We start from the raw sequence: 15,697 nt of genomic DNA, 5'->3' as shown, positions 1-15,697 counted from the left end.
TCATCTTGTCTAGAATAATCTTTGAGCGACCACAATCGATAATTGCCTGAGAAGCTTTCAGAAAGTCCCATCCGAGAATGACGTCATGACTACAGTCTTGTAAGATGATGAATTCTAAGGGCTGTGTATGGCCACTTATACCAACACGAATGACAAATCTTTCTGTATGTTTTACATATTTCCCACTAGCTACCTTCAGCAGAGATGTTTTGTTGTCGACGAATACGGTTTTCTTCAACTGGAGAAAGTACTTCTCCGAAATGACTGAATATGATGCTCCAGTCCACAAGAGGTTGGGCTGGTCAGCCATCCATGAGGATATCAACCTATCATTTTTGTAGTGATCAATGGCGGAGGATTTTTCTTTTCGACGGCTTCACCTCCAAGGAAGGTCGCACCCTTTAGTTTTCCAGGTTGCAGTGGCTACGTTATCAGCTGGAGCTTCTAAACGGTGATGGAGACCTTGATTGGCGAATTCCACTTCCTCCCTTATGACCTCTTGGAGCATCTTGGTCGTTTGCTTGTCGTGCAATCCTAGTGCCTCCTTAACTTCCTTTCTCACTATCTGATGAACACTTGTGAAATCAGTTCCTTCCTCCATCACAGACATCGATACGGCGTTTGGAAGCCATTCAAACTTCTTACGTGTAATTAGTTTTTGATGCATTGTCTCGATATACTGGCACCTTTTTATGAATTCGTCTGCTGTCGAAACCTCCTTCAGGAGTAGGGCTTGATACATGTCCTCAGCAACACCCTTCAAGAGATGTTCAACCTTATCTTCCTCCTTCATTCTAGGATCCTCTATTTTACACAGCTCCAAGACGTCTTGAATGTAGGATGCTTTAGTTTCTCCTGGACACTGTGCCCTGTACTTTAATTTATCTTCAGCCTTGCACTTTTGTCATTGTGTGTCGCCGAAATACTTGCGCAGTTCCACCTGGAATACTTCCCAGCTTGTGAACGTCTCCTCGTTGTTCTCATACCATTCGTTGGCAGTGGCCTCCAAGTAGAAAAATACGTTAGCCAAACACATGGTGTCATCCCATTTGTTAAATTTGGCTATTCACTCATATACCTTCAGCCCCTTGTTTGGATCTTGGCCATCATCACCAGAGAACCTGGAAGGATGTCTCGTGTGGTGGCACACAGTTGCTGTTACCGTAACGTCGTCGTCTTCTTCTGTCTCTGGTAGATTGCGATCTGTTGAAGATGGCTCGAACTCGGGTTTCTCGCCATGTAAACAGCTGCTCTGTCATGGCCTGATGGGAGCCACTGTGTTGGCAATGTGTGCTATTACAAGTTCCAGTATCTAGCATCTCCTCTTGAATAACGTTATGTAGAAGAAGGTGTAATTAGATGATTGACGAACACTAACTTCACTTAATGAAGGTTTATTCAGCACTTGCACATACAAGAGCGCAGAGTAAATTGCCTCTGACCAGAACATATACAGTATACATATAATTACAGACCATTCCAGTACAACGATTCTTGACATTTGTGGATACTTCTAGAATGTACTCGAACCGATATAGAAATTAAAATTTTACAGTTCAGGTGAGTTTTGAATTCATGACAACAGTCTAGTATCCTAACCACTACACCACAGCTACTCAGCTTCTTCTGTGACAAAATCTTGACTGTTCTTTGGACTTCTCAAGGTTTTCACTTTTTTAACATTTTTCCTCTCATCTTTTTTGGATTTTTAAATTCTGGTCCCAATTTTGGGTTTGACTTCCACTTTCCAAATTTTACAGAAGTGCTGTTTGGGAAGGGACACCTTACTGTGGTACAGTAACTCTCCACTGCGTGCTATTATCTTTTGCACTTACCAATCAAGTGGATCTACCTCTGCACCAAAATCCACCCTCTCAGTGGTACCCCAGTGACTACGCACGGTTCGCACTTCAGATGCCTGAGCTGTAACCTCCCCATGTCAGCCAATGAGTAGGTGCCTGTCCACTTCGGGGTACCAGAACTCTGGGAAATGGCTACTGTGCCAGGTGGCCTTTGCCTTGGCAGGGTGGCATCCATGTGTAGAGCCTCTGATTGGAGTGTGTGGCATAGGGCCGGATGATCCACAATGAAACAGATCAAACTTAATGGTGGCTGTGCCAACACAGCCGTGATGGTCATGCCGACACAGCAGTCTCGTCAGTCAAGAATAGTGATTTTAATGCAGAAGTTTACAATCGTATGGCATTTCAGCACACTGGACTCACATTTGGGAGGACGACGGTTCAATCCCGCGTCCGGTCATCCTGATTTAGGTTTTCCATGATTTCTCCAAATCGCTTCAGGCAAATTTCTGGGATGGTTCCTTTGAAAGGGCACGGCCGACTTCCTTCCCCGCCCATTCCTAATCCGATGAGACTGATGACCTTGCTGTTTGGTCTCTTTTCCCCAAACAACCCAAACCCTATGGCATTTCCGTCTTTGCCTCAAGATGAGAGCCAGGTAAGCAGAATTGGAAGTGGACAGTTTGCCGAGTTCTTGGTTTGTTCCTAAAGTGACGGTGAATCTTTTGCAATGACAAAGCCACTGTTTCTCATTGAAAATACTGAAGAACAGTTTGCATAGCTTGCAGCAATAGAAAAAATGAGAAATGGATATTTATTGATCAAAACATTGCACGCCAACTGATCATGGGTACTTCGGGCCTGTGTGAAGTTGGGAGATATACCAGTCACTATCTCTTCTCATCACAAGCTCAATAAAATTTGAGGTCTTGTCTTACTTTGGGACCTAATGCTACAAACTGTTGAAGAGCTGCATACTAATCTGGCGTGGTGTAGAGCCCGTTTTGCTTGCCGCATCCAGAAGGGACCCAAGGATAATAAGAGTGGACAATAGAGCTTTTATCCTAGTCTTCGTCAGCAACATGAGAAATGGATATTTATTGATCAAAACATTGCACGCCAACTGATCATGGGTACTTCGGGCCTGTGTGAAGTTGGGAGATATACCAGTCACTATCTCTTCTCATCACAAGCTCAATAAAATTTGAGGTCTTGTCTTACTTTGGGACCTAATGCTACAAACTGTTGAAGAGCTGCATACTAATCTGGCGTGGTGTAGAGCCCGTTTTGCTTGCCGCATCCAGAAGGGACCCAAGGATAATAAGAGTGGACAATAGAGCTTTTATCCTAGTCTTCGTCAGCAACATTTTACCTAAGAAAGTTAAAGTCACAGTTTATAGGTGTTATGTTATGCCTTATTTTCCTCCTCCGATGAGATTTTTAAAGTGCCAAAGGTTTGGACACATGTCCTCCCACTGTTCTAATGAGGCTATCTGTAGGGCTTGTGAATGGGCATCTGATGTGGACAGCCTTTGCGGTCAATCCCCTAAATGTGTCAGCTGTCCAGAACTGCAATCTTTTCGTTCACCGCAATACTTAGTGTTCAAGAGGGAGAAGAAAATTTAAGAGTATAAAACACTTGACCGCCTGTCTTATCAAGGCAGAAATAAAAACTTTGAAAGACTTCATCTGACTGATATGGTCTCAAATTTTGTGACTGCTGTGTCACAGTCCATACCTCACAAGATTACAAGGTCTCACACAACACCACCTGGCCCTGGTCATATTCCAGGACATGCCGTACAGTTGGGAGAGGGAATGTTGGCTCCTTCTCCCCCTACACCTAACACTAGCAGTTCCACGACCATTGGTGCGGCCAGAGATGTCTGGTCATCCTCTGGCTTTGTCAGGGACAAGGACACTGGTCAAGGTGACCCCCATCCCCCTCTCCAGACAAGAACCAGCAGCAACAGGCTGTGGACCGAAGAAAACTATGGTCCTCTTCACTCCCGGAAGATAAAATGGGGAAATCCTTGCAGAAATCAAAGTCTCACAAGGATAAGAAGGATAAGCAGAGAGATAAAACTAATTTCTGAGGCTTCAGATGTTCCACTTCCCAACCCTGGAGAGTTAGAGCCTATGCACACTGATGATGGATCACGCAGTCAGGTGGACCACAACCTGGTAGTGAAGTAATCACTCCCATCTTTTCCATTTGCCACTTTCTCAGACCTGACTCCAATGCTCCTTCAATGGAACTGTAATAGCTACTGTTACCATCTGATGGAACTCTGTTATTTATGATACTTACTCTGTATTGGCATAGCACTTTAGGAAACACGGTTTACGGCAACCCAACTCCCTGCTCTGAACAACTGCAAACCATACTGTACCAATCCTGTCAATGTCGAGAGAGTATCCGGTGGTGTCTGTACTCTCATATGCTCTGATATTTTCAGTGAGTAGGTGCCCCTTACCACTGCGCTAGAGGCTGTGGCCATTAGTGTCTACTGTCAGTTGGGATGACAATATGTAATGTTTATTTACCCCCAGATGGACCTTTCAATTATCATGAGCTGCTAGTGCATTACATGCTGTCTATTGGACTTATTTACAACCATCTTGTGATACTTGGCTATTTTCTGGACATTAATTTGGACTTTATTCCTTTCAGTTTACGTTTGGGTTCCACACCGACACATCTATTTTGTTAATGCGATGCTGTCTATTCGAGTCGTGTTGTGACTTCTGGGAGGAAACCAAGAGTATGGTTTGTAGTCGTGTACCTCTCATTCAATACACTGTCAGTGTTCTGCAGCACTAACATTTGAATTATTAAGTAAATCTCCAGAGTGCATTAATGGCCAAGAGGCCTTCAGAAGTCTTTATTTCTGTTTAGGTCAAGAAGAGTCAGGCTCTGTTATATACTTTGATGTATTTGACCGTAATTGGTGTTGAATAATACATGTGTTGTTGATGAAGCAGACTTAAAACATGGACTCGTGCTTGCTGATGTGTCGAGAAATAGGTGTGTGATAAAATGCCTGTCTCTTACTGCATGTGAGGCAAGTGTAGGTGCACAGCAACTGGGTACGGAGGAACTAAGTGCACCTTCAGATGTGGGAATCAGACTAGGAGGGGGTTGTGGGAGTGAATTAAGTTGAACAATTCAGAACTGCACTAAAATAACAGTATATCAACCCCTTCACTTTGCACAGTGGAGCACCTGCGAATACATATCTGTATGTCCAGTGAACGTGAATCTCCTAACAAAATGAACTTGGTTTGCCAGAAAATGAACCAATGCAGTAGTTTGCAGTGCAAAAGTGTGATGTAGAGGGTCTGTACAAGGCCTGTTCAGAAAACAACCTGACTTTTAGTATTCAGCTTATAGATGTTTAAACCATGTCTCTTTCAGAACACTCCTGTTTTCTATTCCCACTCTTAGCCTAGTAGAATTTCTACTTTACCATGCACTCCTGGAAAGCTTACGCTGTCAAAACTGTATCTGTTCGGCACTGATTTTAATTTTTCAAACCGCAAAAAGTCACTTGGAGTGAGATTTTGTAAATTTGAGTGTCTAGGGGAAGACAGTCATCTGATTTCTGATACTGAACTCACATGTAAACAAAGCTGAGTGGGGAAGCACATTATGGTGAGTAAATATAATTGTTTTGCCAGAACTATGGACTCTTTTTGCTAATTTTGTCGAGCAACCTTTTAAAAATGCTTGCATAGTAATGATAGGTGACTGACCGTGGTAAAAAAACTTAAAATGCATAATTCAACTGCACCCACCCCCCTCCACCAAATTAAAAAAAAAAAAAACAGTAATAAACAGTATAAGCATCACTCAGTCATTATATTTAGGCTGTTGCGTTTTCTTTGATGTGGAGATCTTTCGCCATCCTGCAGTGATGACTGAACTTCTCTCTTGATGTTGTAGTAGCAACCCCACACTCATCTCCTTTGATGACCCTTTATAAAAATGTTTTACCATTGGCAGTCTGTTCGAGGCATTCCTTGAATACATATCACTCAATGTTTCCTCTGCTCTGCAGTCGTCAACTGCGAACCTTCGCTGCAACTCATCCACTGTTGACATACTTAAAATCTAATAACATAAACAGATTGAGATTTCAGGTTCTCTGACGGGTAGAAGATGGTATATGTTTGCCAGATCCTCGATTTTGCGAATGCAAGTGGCACCAGTTGAAGTCTTGGCTTTCCTGGTTGAGGGTCATCTTTGAGTTATTATTTGAGAGAACCATGCTTAAAGATTGTGGTCAACCTAGGTGATCATCACTGTAAGCATACTTCAGAAGTTCAAATGTTACTGAAAATGTTTGCTTCACTTTTTCACAAAATTTCTTGTTGCATTGCTAGATTTGTAAATGAAATATTACAAGAATAACAACAAACACTCTACCATATTTTACTCAAATAGCAATAGTTTGTAAACTCAAATAGCAACAATGTGGTTTCTTGGGATACTGCGATGGATGCTACCACCGGCAGATTTCTAGGATATGTAATTCCTCCACAAAAAAGTTTAGGTATTTTAACAAATCTTTTATGCTTATATAGTTACTAAAAACCATTGTCATTTTGATTTCATTGAATCATTTCACAGTCCAGTAGCCAAATTTTACTTATTTTCCACACATTAGTCATAGATGTGAAACTTCATTAGTGCCACTGATAATCTTATCCGTTAACTTGCCCAAAATAAATTATTGTGCCAGTTTGAGTACAAAATGGTAGTCGTTTTAAAGAAAATATCTTAGTTGGAAATAGATAACATAAACAGTCACTTAAAACTTGTTTGCAGACCAGCCAGTATTATGACATAATGTATCCTGCATGGGCGTTTTGGGAAGGTGGACCAGCAATACACTTGTATCCAAGAGGCCTAGGAAGATGGGATCTTCATCGGGAATCATTGGTGAAAGCTGCTGCTAAATGGCCTTGGGAAAAGAAGAAACCAACTGGCTTCTTTCGTGGTTCACGAACTAGCCACGAGAGAGATGAATTAATTATGTTATCACGTGAACATCCTGATTTAGTAGATGCACAGTATACAAAAAATCAAGCTTGGAAGTCAGAAGCTGTAAGTATTTTTCTTTATTTCTAACATATAATTTATGTTTTCAGTATCTTGCACGTGTTTCCCTTGGCTCCATTGTAAGAGTGAAGCGACAGGAAAGAAGAAAGTTCTGTTGAGGTACATTAACATATATGTATATTAGGCATTATGGTGCCTTGGGTTTCATATAATAATTTTTCCTCAGTGCTAAAAATGTCTGAAACACATTTGATTAAAACATTTCAGAAATGTGAACAAAAAAAATTGTAACATTACAGGCGGCAGTTTCACTTGAAGTTTTTACTGTGAAACTGCCACCATTAACATTACAGTATAGTAGCTATGAATGATAAATATAACATTATGTAGAGAAATTCAATGTAATGAATGTACAGGGTGATTATAATTTAAATTTCAGTTCCAAAACACTGTAAAAAATGAACACGGCTCAGACTGCCATCAAATTTGAACGGAATATTATCAAACTCATGTAGAAAACAAAAGTGTGGTGCCACAAGAAGCCCTTCAGCTTTAATTTGATAATCTGGGGATTACTGACTAAATATTTCAGTCCTCCTGAAACCTTACTGAAGATGGAACCTGCAGGATAGTACACACGATTCAGTACAGTGGCTAAGAAAAATTGGTTTTGTCTTGTGTTCCTTAAGTGGACACTATGGTTCCTTTTCAGTGAGTCTACAGTTTGTTTCTGTGAGCATGATGCAAACTTTTGAGAGTGATGGAAAAGGGCAAATATGTAAGGTCAAGATAAGACACCCTAGTCTGGAAATAAATAATCAAAAATTGTGGTTCTATGGGGTTGTAGAATAAGCAGAGGCACTTTACGTGTATATATGAACAAATAGAAGGGTAGGGAAGATGACATGTTGTATTGGGTCAAGTGCCTGTGTAGAAGAGTTCAAACTCTCACTGTGTCTCTGAGAGTGTTCAAAGTGTTCAGTGAATTGGAGGAAGTGGTATCACAGTATAATGACGAAAGATGACAACCAACTGTACAGACTTCTAACTTGTATAAAATGGCAGTGCTTGCTTGAATGGTAGAACGTTTGAATATAACACTCACTTCCCTGATCATTTGTCAGGAGACTGTCAAAAATATGTGAGTACATACAATAAACTGGAACTGCTATTTTTACAGAATTAACACGCTGTCAGAATGAAACATAGTTGTGCTCTTTTAATAATTTTATCACACACAAAGCATCTAATCTTGACTGTTGTGATGAAGTTCTGTCAAAACTGAAATCTAACAGACTTTTTACTTAAGTTGGTCAAACAATCCCTGTTAAAATATTCATCTGTAGAGTATAGGAAGCTGCCTATCAAAACGTTTTTCGAACTCTGTTTAAACTGTGCTTTATCTTGAGTGATTTGTTAGTTCAGATCATTTCTTTTGTTCATTTACTTAAATTTTTGTTGGAAATCTAGTTGTGTAGCAATGACAGACGCATTACAGCTTAACACTTTCACATACAGTTGTTTTTACATCATTCCAAAGAGTCTAAATTTCAAAACTAAACCAGTTTCAATTGGTAAGGCAGTAGTTTACATTGAAGATGCAACCTTGTCTGTCTAGATGTATTTATCGTATGGCACGTATTAGATAATATGATTATTTGGTAAAGGCAATTTTGTGTTGTTAAAGACAATATTTTCAACAAAATAAGCATTCAGCATGGGAAAGTTTTTGAAGAAATTGATATTGTTGGATTCTAGCTCAGGGTTTAGTACCATGTTACCATGTACAGTGCCATGAATGATAATTTGTAAATCTTTATATTAGGTTGCTGCATAAGTTTAGCTTTTTTGTTCAGCATGTTGGTATTCTGGTTGCCATGAATTTATTTATTGATTATCATTTTTTATTTGTAGTTCACTGTTATTATTTGAAGTGACATATTGTCATTTTGTCACTTGGAGATAATAAGTGCTGTAGATGCTAGAAAATGTAGTGGCAAGTGGAGAAATTGGAACATTTCTAACATATTCTTCTGTTTGAGTTCAATAGGAGGGTGACCATGCTTGCTCGTCATCAGTTGACTCATGACCAACACCGGCCATTCCTGTCCTGTTGACTATTCCTGTCTTGTATCATTACTGGTGATGACAAGTGGTGTCTTCATGCTAACACAAGGAAAAGAAAGGAATGATTCAGCTCAAACAAGTCAGCAATGCCCCGTACAAAGACCTGCTTGCATCCACAATTGATAATGTTATGGATTTGGCGGGACAGAGATGGCGCGGTGTACTGTGAATTGCTTCCTGAGGTGTAACTAACACTGCTGATGTTTATTGTCAACAAATGAGATGTCTTTCAGACACAGTCCAAGAACAGTGACCAGGAAGACTGCGTGAAGTGATGCTTCGCCTTGATAATGACCACTTGCATCTGCTAGACAGACAAAGAACGCCATACAAGAGTTAGGTGGGGAAGTCACTCTGCACCCACATTATTTACATGATGTTGTGCCCTGAGTTTTTTATGTTTTCGATTCTCTATCAAACAGCCTTCAAAGCACTTCCTTTTTCAGATGAAAATGGCTCGAGAAGTTCTTACCTTCAAAACCACGTGATTGCTACAGTCATGGAATTGAAATTTACCCCAGCATTGGCGGACTGTTGTAAATAGTGAAGGAGAATATATTATTGATGACTAAAGTCTCTCTTATGTGTATCTGTTGTGTTTATTAAACATATAGAAAAATGCTACAAACTTATGCACCAACCTAATATAAGTCCATTTGGTGTCTCTTCTCCATTTTATGTAACATGAAGATCTGATTAAGTTTGTTTGTTAATTCTGTAATCTGGACTGTTTCTTGAATTCACAGTCAGGCAAATTGGACAACCTCCTTCATATTTCTGGTTGCGATCTTAACTTTGATACCTGAGGATTCATAATCATGTTATATTTCTTCTCACTAGCCGAGACATGTACCATATTGATCCAATTATAAGACAAGGTTTTTTCCCAATTTGTCATTCCAAAAAATACAGTGTCATGTTATATTTGCAGATTAAACTATTGCTGTTGTGGTTAACATTTTTAATCTTGTTTAATAGAGTATACAGAGGTCATGTTACTTTTGCAGGTGAAGCTGTGGGTATTGAGATCACGTGCAGATTTATTTTGAAGAATTTGAAAGGATAGGGCTGGGCAGTTGGTCTTGTAACAGGCTCAAGATTTCCCAATATGCCAAAGCACTCAGTACAGTATCAATGTTGTTGGAACATTCACATGACATGTAACACACGCAATCACACAGCACTAGTGCAAGGGATACTATAAACTAGCCACTACAACAATGTATTGCTCTGCTTAAAATTTGACTATATTGTGAAACACAGGAGGAAGTAGCACTAAATTGTATGTTATCAGCTCTTGTTGAATTTTATCACGTTTGCAATAAAAGGTCTCATACATGTGTGGATACCCTGTATAAATATAATGCTGCTTTTTAAGTAAATGTAACATTCAAAAACAGAAATATTTCCCTTCAAAAACATTACTTGATTCTGAACCCTGATCAGTATTTTATTTGATTATGAGAGACTAGAATGATTTACTAAGTGAGTTGTAAACGACAAATTCAGTCGCTGTTCACATATCAGAATACTGGGTAAAAACATTACCAGTCTTTAATCAGCTTTAGAACATGATGCTGACATTCGGATGCAACAAGAAGGAAAATTTATCGAGAATGAAATGTCTAACATGCGAAATAGATCATATTAAACTGACTGTAATTGTTGTCGCGAGAATAAATTGCAGCAGCTAGACCTGTCACACAGATAGTACAACAGACATGAGTATATGGCGGGATGAGCACAATTTCAGGTATTGGACTGAATTGTGATTGCAATCTTTTATTTATGTATTAGTTGCTGTGGTGTTATGTATGATTTGCAGTCCGTGTTTCACAATTACTCAAGCAAAGCAGTGCAAAAGAGTTTGAGGGAGAACAGTGATACCAGCTTGGCTGTGAGAACTAGATGAGTGCAGGGAGGCGTGTAGTGAGGGATGTGTTGCCAACTATGGGAATCTATACAGCATACTTTGGGTTTTTAGGAACATCTATCATGTTTAAATTGCAGTTTGCCTGAATCCATTTGTAGATGGAATTGAATTATTTGTAAAATTGGATGAATGCTCAACAACAGTTTTCATTTCTGCAGGAGATGGTAAAAGTCTAGATTTGGGCCAGTGGCATACGTATGTGTTTCATGCTACAACATTGTCTACACTCACCATAATGTATGGCGGGAACAAAAGGGGGCATGTCAGCTGCTGGTTCTCGACAGCCAATGAGAGAGTGACGGGTAAATGATATTTTTGGAAGCAAGAGACAGTATAACATTATCTTTTCAGAACAGAAGTGAAATCCAATATGTATTTGGATCAAAAAATCTGTTATCAGGTCCCACCATAACCACAACCTCAGAAATGACAACATATTTGGATGAAACTTCCAAACATTTATGACAACAAAGATTTAAATTTAACAGCTGTTCTACGAGGGGTGATGATTGAAAATAGTTATACCTCAGATGACAGGATTAATAAGTGAACATATAGAAAAGAAAATGGTTTGCCAGCTATGTAAACCATTTCTTTTCATTTATTTTATTTCTCCTTATATTATCAGAATGTAGACAAGTCAATAAATGACATTAATTTAGAATAGACATTATGTTAACTTTTTAGGCAGATACCTTATGCCATTAAAACTGTTTCAGTTTTGATAGGTCAGAAAATGTTAAAAATAAATTTTTCACAAGAAGCCTCTTGAAGAAAAGGGGGCTTCATATAATCACGGTCATCTTATACAAGAGTAAATGTGGTACATTCGCTTAAAAAAAAAAAAAAAAAAAAAACCACAGTGAGCAGCTAGAGCCCAACTAGTATCATATGACATACACCTATACACAAACGTGCCCATTACACAATCACTCAAAAGTCATCAGGTGAAACATCATAAAACAACATAAACTATAATTGCCTAAAAGTGTTGAATTCATGGACACTCTTGACCTAGTACTAAACTACAACTATTTTACATTTAATAATAAAATGTACATGCAACATAAAGGTGTGTGTGTGTGTGTGTGTGTGTGTGTGTGTGTGTGTGTGTGTGTGTGGGCTGAAGCAAAAACTCTTGCAATAAAATCACACTGTGGATAAAATTATTAACTATGTTGATAATACATTGCTCCGGGTAGCTGGTACACAAATGATATTAACAACATTCTTGATATACCCAATAAACAGCACAGAAGTATGAAATTCAATTGTGAATATGAAGCAATCATAGCATCAGCTTCCTAGACTTAAACATCAGTAAAATAAAAATTTACACACCTTCTAATTCCACAAAAAACATCAGATGACACCAGCACAGACAGTTCATATTGCAACCTCACGACACATGTACATGGTGCAGACAGGGCACTAGTTAACAGAGCCAACAGGATACCATTTGATAAATATGTGAAGCTGAATGAACTCAGTACAATCAAACAAAAAAACTGCAGCAAACGGATATGGTGAAACTCTTTTTGAGAACCTCACATGGAAAAGAAGAAACAGTAATAAACCAACTGCTACAGGAGAAGAAACTGCTGCTTTCATATCATTCACAAGCAAAACTCTGCTACAAAATTGCAAACATTTTCAGACTGCTAAATTTAACATTGCCTTCACAACACAACACTGGGACACAACATAAACTCACAAAAACAGGCACCTATAAAATAATATATAATACATGCAAAGCCCTCTATGTAGGCTAAACTGAGACAGACTCCCAAAAAAGTTACAGTGAACAAATAAATGCATACCATATAAAACAGTTCAAATAAATCAGCAATAGCCACACACTTTAACGAAAGAGGCCTCCCATGATATTTTGAATGATATTAAAATTTTAGGTAAAAATGAAAAGGGACACCAAATGGACTTATTAGAAATAGTCATTCACGGTACTGCGGGAGTTGTTGCCGTCAGGAGGAAACTTCACAGTACATCGTGAAGTGTTGTGCTTTGGAGAGAACAGAGTTGATAGTGCAGATACTCTGTGGTTTAAATAAATTTCCTCATTTTAGTAGTAGTGATTTTTTTTTTTTGAGTTTGTTGGTTGATAACTAACAAAAAAGTTTATTGAAGTGTTCTAGCTGGTGTGCATCATTTGATTAAATGCTAAAGAACTGGAATTTCTATAAAGTGGTGACCATATAAGTGAGTAAAAACAGTAAAATGGACACACAGAACCAAACAGTATCATCAGCTTGAGACATGACTGCAGGGCAGTTGAGAAAGGAGTCGGCAGCCTACTGGGACAATTTTCAGAGACAAATCACAGACCTGCAGTTTGCAGTGTGGGTGTCTGATGGCCAGTCTGTGATCACCACACTTTGGCTTGCAATGCTGGCAGATTGAAATAACAGACAAACACGCGAAATGGTGAATGCCTTAGATGACAGGGTGGCTACACACTCTCTCTCTCTCTCTCTCTCTCTCTCTCTCTCTCTCCTCCACCAGAAGAGCAACAGTATGCATGTTTAAAGAAGTTATTGATAGACCGCATGTGTAAACCGTTGGCTCGGCACATTCAGCAAGTTTTGCATAACTGGCAAATGGGGGACAGGACTCCCTCCAAGTATTGGTGGCACTTACATGGCATTGTTGGAGATGCAGAATTACCAGATGGGATGCTGTGGCACATAAGGTTAGTATGGCTACTAGGCAGTAAAAACAGCAGTTGTCATTTGAGAAAACTATGGTTTTTACTGCACTGATAGCATTAGTGGACAAAGTTTGTGCAACATTAAATATCTCACATACAGCGAGTGTTGCATTAGTTGCTGATGAATTTGAAACATGAGAGGTGGCAGCTTTCCAGAGAGGCCAACAGTCAGGTGTAAGTAAGCACCTGCATGAACTGCAGAGACAGATGTCCTGTTTATTAGAGGACGATAGGAGCTCACCCAGGCGGTGCACAAGGAATGACAGTGGGATGAACTGGAGCAGTTTTCAGCAGCAGGTCTGTTGGTATCACAGTCAAAATGGCAACGGAGCTGTGAGAGGCATGGCATCACTCACCTACCCAAATGGCATTGGCAGCCAGCAGTGAGCACAGCGGGCTGCGAGACTTGGCAGAAGCGCTTATAGCAAGGAGGTGAGTAACTTATCTCACTTACCTAGCCTATCCCATGTGTAGTACATCAGAGACGTGAGGGCAACCACTACTGTCTCATAGATTGTGGGTTGGACCTTAGTGTACTGCCAGTAGGAAGCTGCATAGCAACGGGCAGGTCCCCTCAAGGCAGCAAATAAGTTACCAATAGCCACACAGGTTAAGTGTACAATAAAAAGAATTCTGATTGGATTTTTATTATAGCAGAAGTATCGGATGCCATACTATGTGTTGATTTTCTGTACCACATAGAAGTGGAGGTCAATATTAGTGGCACACAGGTTTGCAAAGGCAGTGAGGTGATCAAGAGCACGGTGAAGCACCATGCAGACCACAAACCATGCAAGTGAATTGGTATCTTCAGGGTGGAGCAGTGCCAAAGTGCCGGCTGCGGTGGTCTCGCAGTTCTAGACACGCAGTCCTGAACCGTGCGAGTGCTAGGGTCGCAGGTTCGAATCCTGGCTCGGGCATGGATGTGTGTGATGTCCTTAGGTTAGTTAGGTTTAAGTAGTTCTAAGTTCTAGGGGACTGATGACCACAGCAGTTGAGTCCCATAGTGCTCAGAGCCATTGGAACCAAGTGCCAAAGTGTCACCTGTACAACAAGTGTACACTGCACAGTGCACCATATTCAAACAACACTGAGTCAGCTGCTGTCACAGGACCATGGAAGTTAACAACAGACTGTTTTGTGATAGTGAAGGCAGAGTTCGAAGACTTGCTGCAAATGGGCGTGTTACACAGGTCTGACAACCGACGGACCTCACCATTGCATTTGGTGAAGAAAAAGTGCGGTATGTGGAGTACTAGTGGTAATTGTGGGGCATTTCAAACCAGTACAGTCCCAGATCGCTACCTGATGCCCAATATCAGTGATTCTCCCAACCTAATGGCAGAGATGACAACATTTGGTGTAATTGACTGCAAAAAGGCAGACCATCACATTCGGTTGCAAAAGATCACATACCAAAGACAGTGGTGATAAAACCTTTCAGTTTCTTTGAATACATGCAGATACCTTTTGACCTGAAGAATGCAGCGCAGATACGACAGTGGTTTATCGAGGTACTACAAGAATTACAGATGATATATTAGTATTCTTGAAGTTGGCACGATTGTATGAACACCACCTTAAGGCTGTAGTCAAGCGCATAAATAAACACTGAGTTGTGATTAATGACATAAAATTTATGCCCTGGTGGCACCAAGTAACATGTTTTGTCAGGATTATCTGTTCTGGAATAATGACTGCAGTATGCCAGGAAATATTTTATGTGTGCCGTTACACAGCTATGATCTATCTAATTCACTGGGATATGTTTTCCACAGTTAACTGTGACTGAAAGAACTTCATTTTTTTATATACAATAGTAAATTCGATCCCAGCTGATGTGTAATATACCAAGAAAATACTTATTGCAAACAAAATATTTTCCTCATTAAGGATTATAGTGGTAGGTGTAAGATTTTGATGTTCCACTGCCATCACTGCGATGGGATCTAATAGCTCTGTTTACTTTCACTAAACCCTAAAGATAAATGTTCTGTTTCAAATAATCCCCCAGTTTCCAAAATGGATAGCGTACAATTTTACTT

At 39.8% G+C, this 15,697-nt stretch overlaps 1 protein-coding gene across 1 annotated transcript in view; it reads left to right on the top strand.

Annotated features, from left to right (window-relative positions):
* Positions 1–15,697, top strand: part of LOC126299250 (O-glucosyltransferase rumi homolog) — a 133,389-nt gene that overhangs the window by 47,439 nt on the left and 70,253 nt on the right. The window contains exon 4 of the mRNA XM_049991045.1: positions 6,634–6,912. Coding sequence (XP_049847002.1) covers positions 6,634–6,912 — 279 coding nt within the window. The remainder of the gene's footprint in view (positions 1–6,633; positions 6,913–15,697) is intronic.

The sequence above is a fragment of the Schistocerca gregaria genome, chromosome X (genome assembly GCF_023897955.1).
Source record: "Schistocerca gregaria isolate iqSchGreg1 chromosome X, iqSchGreg1.2, whole genome shotgun sequence".
Lineage (NCBI taxonomy): Eukaryota > Metazoa > Arthropoda > Insecta > Orthoptera > Acrididae > Schistocerca > Schistocerca gregaria.
Note: the sequence above shows the minus strand (reverse complement) of the source record. Positions and strands in the feature narration are given on the sequence as shown.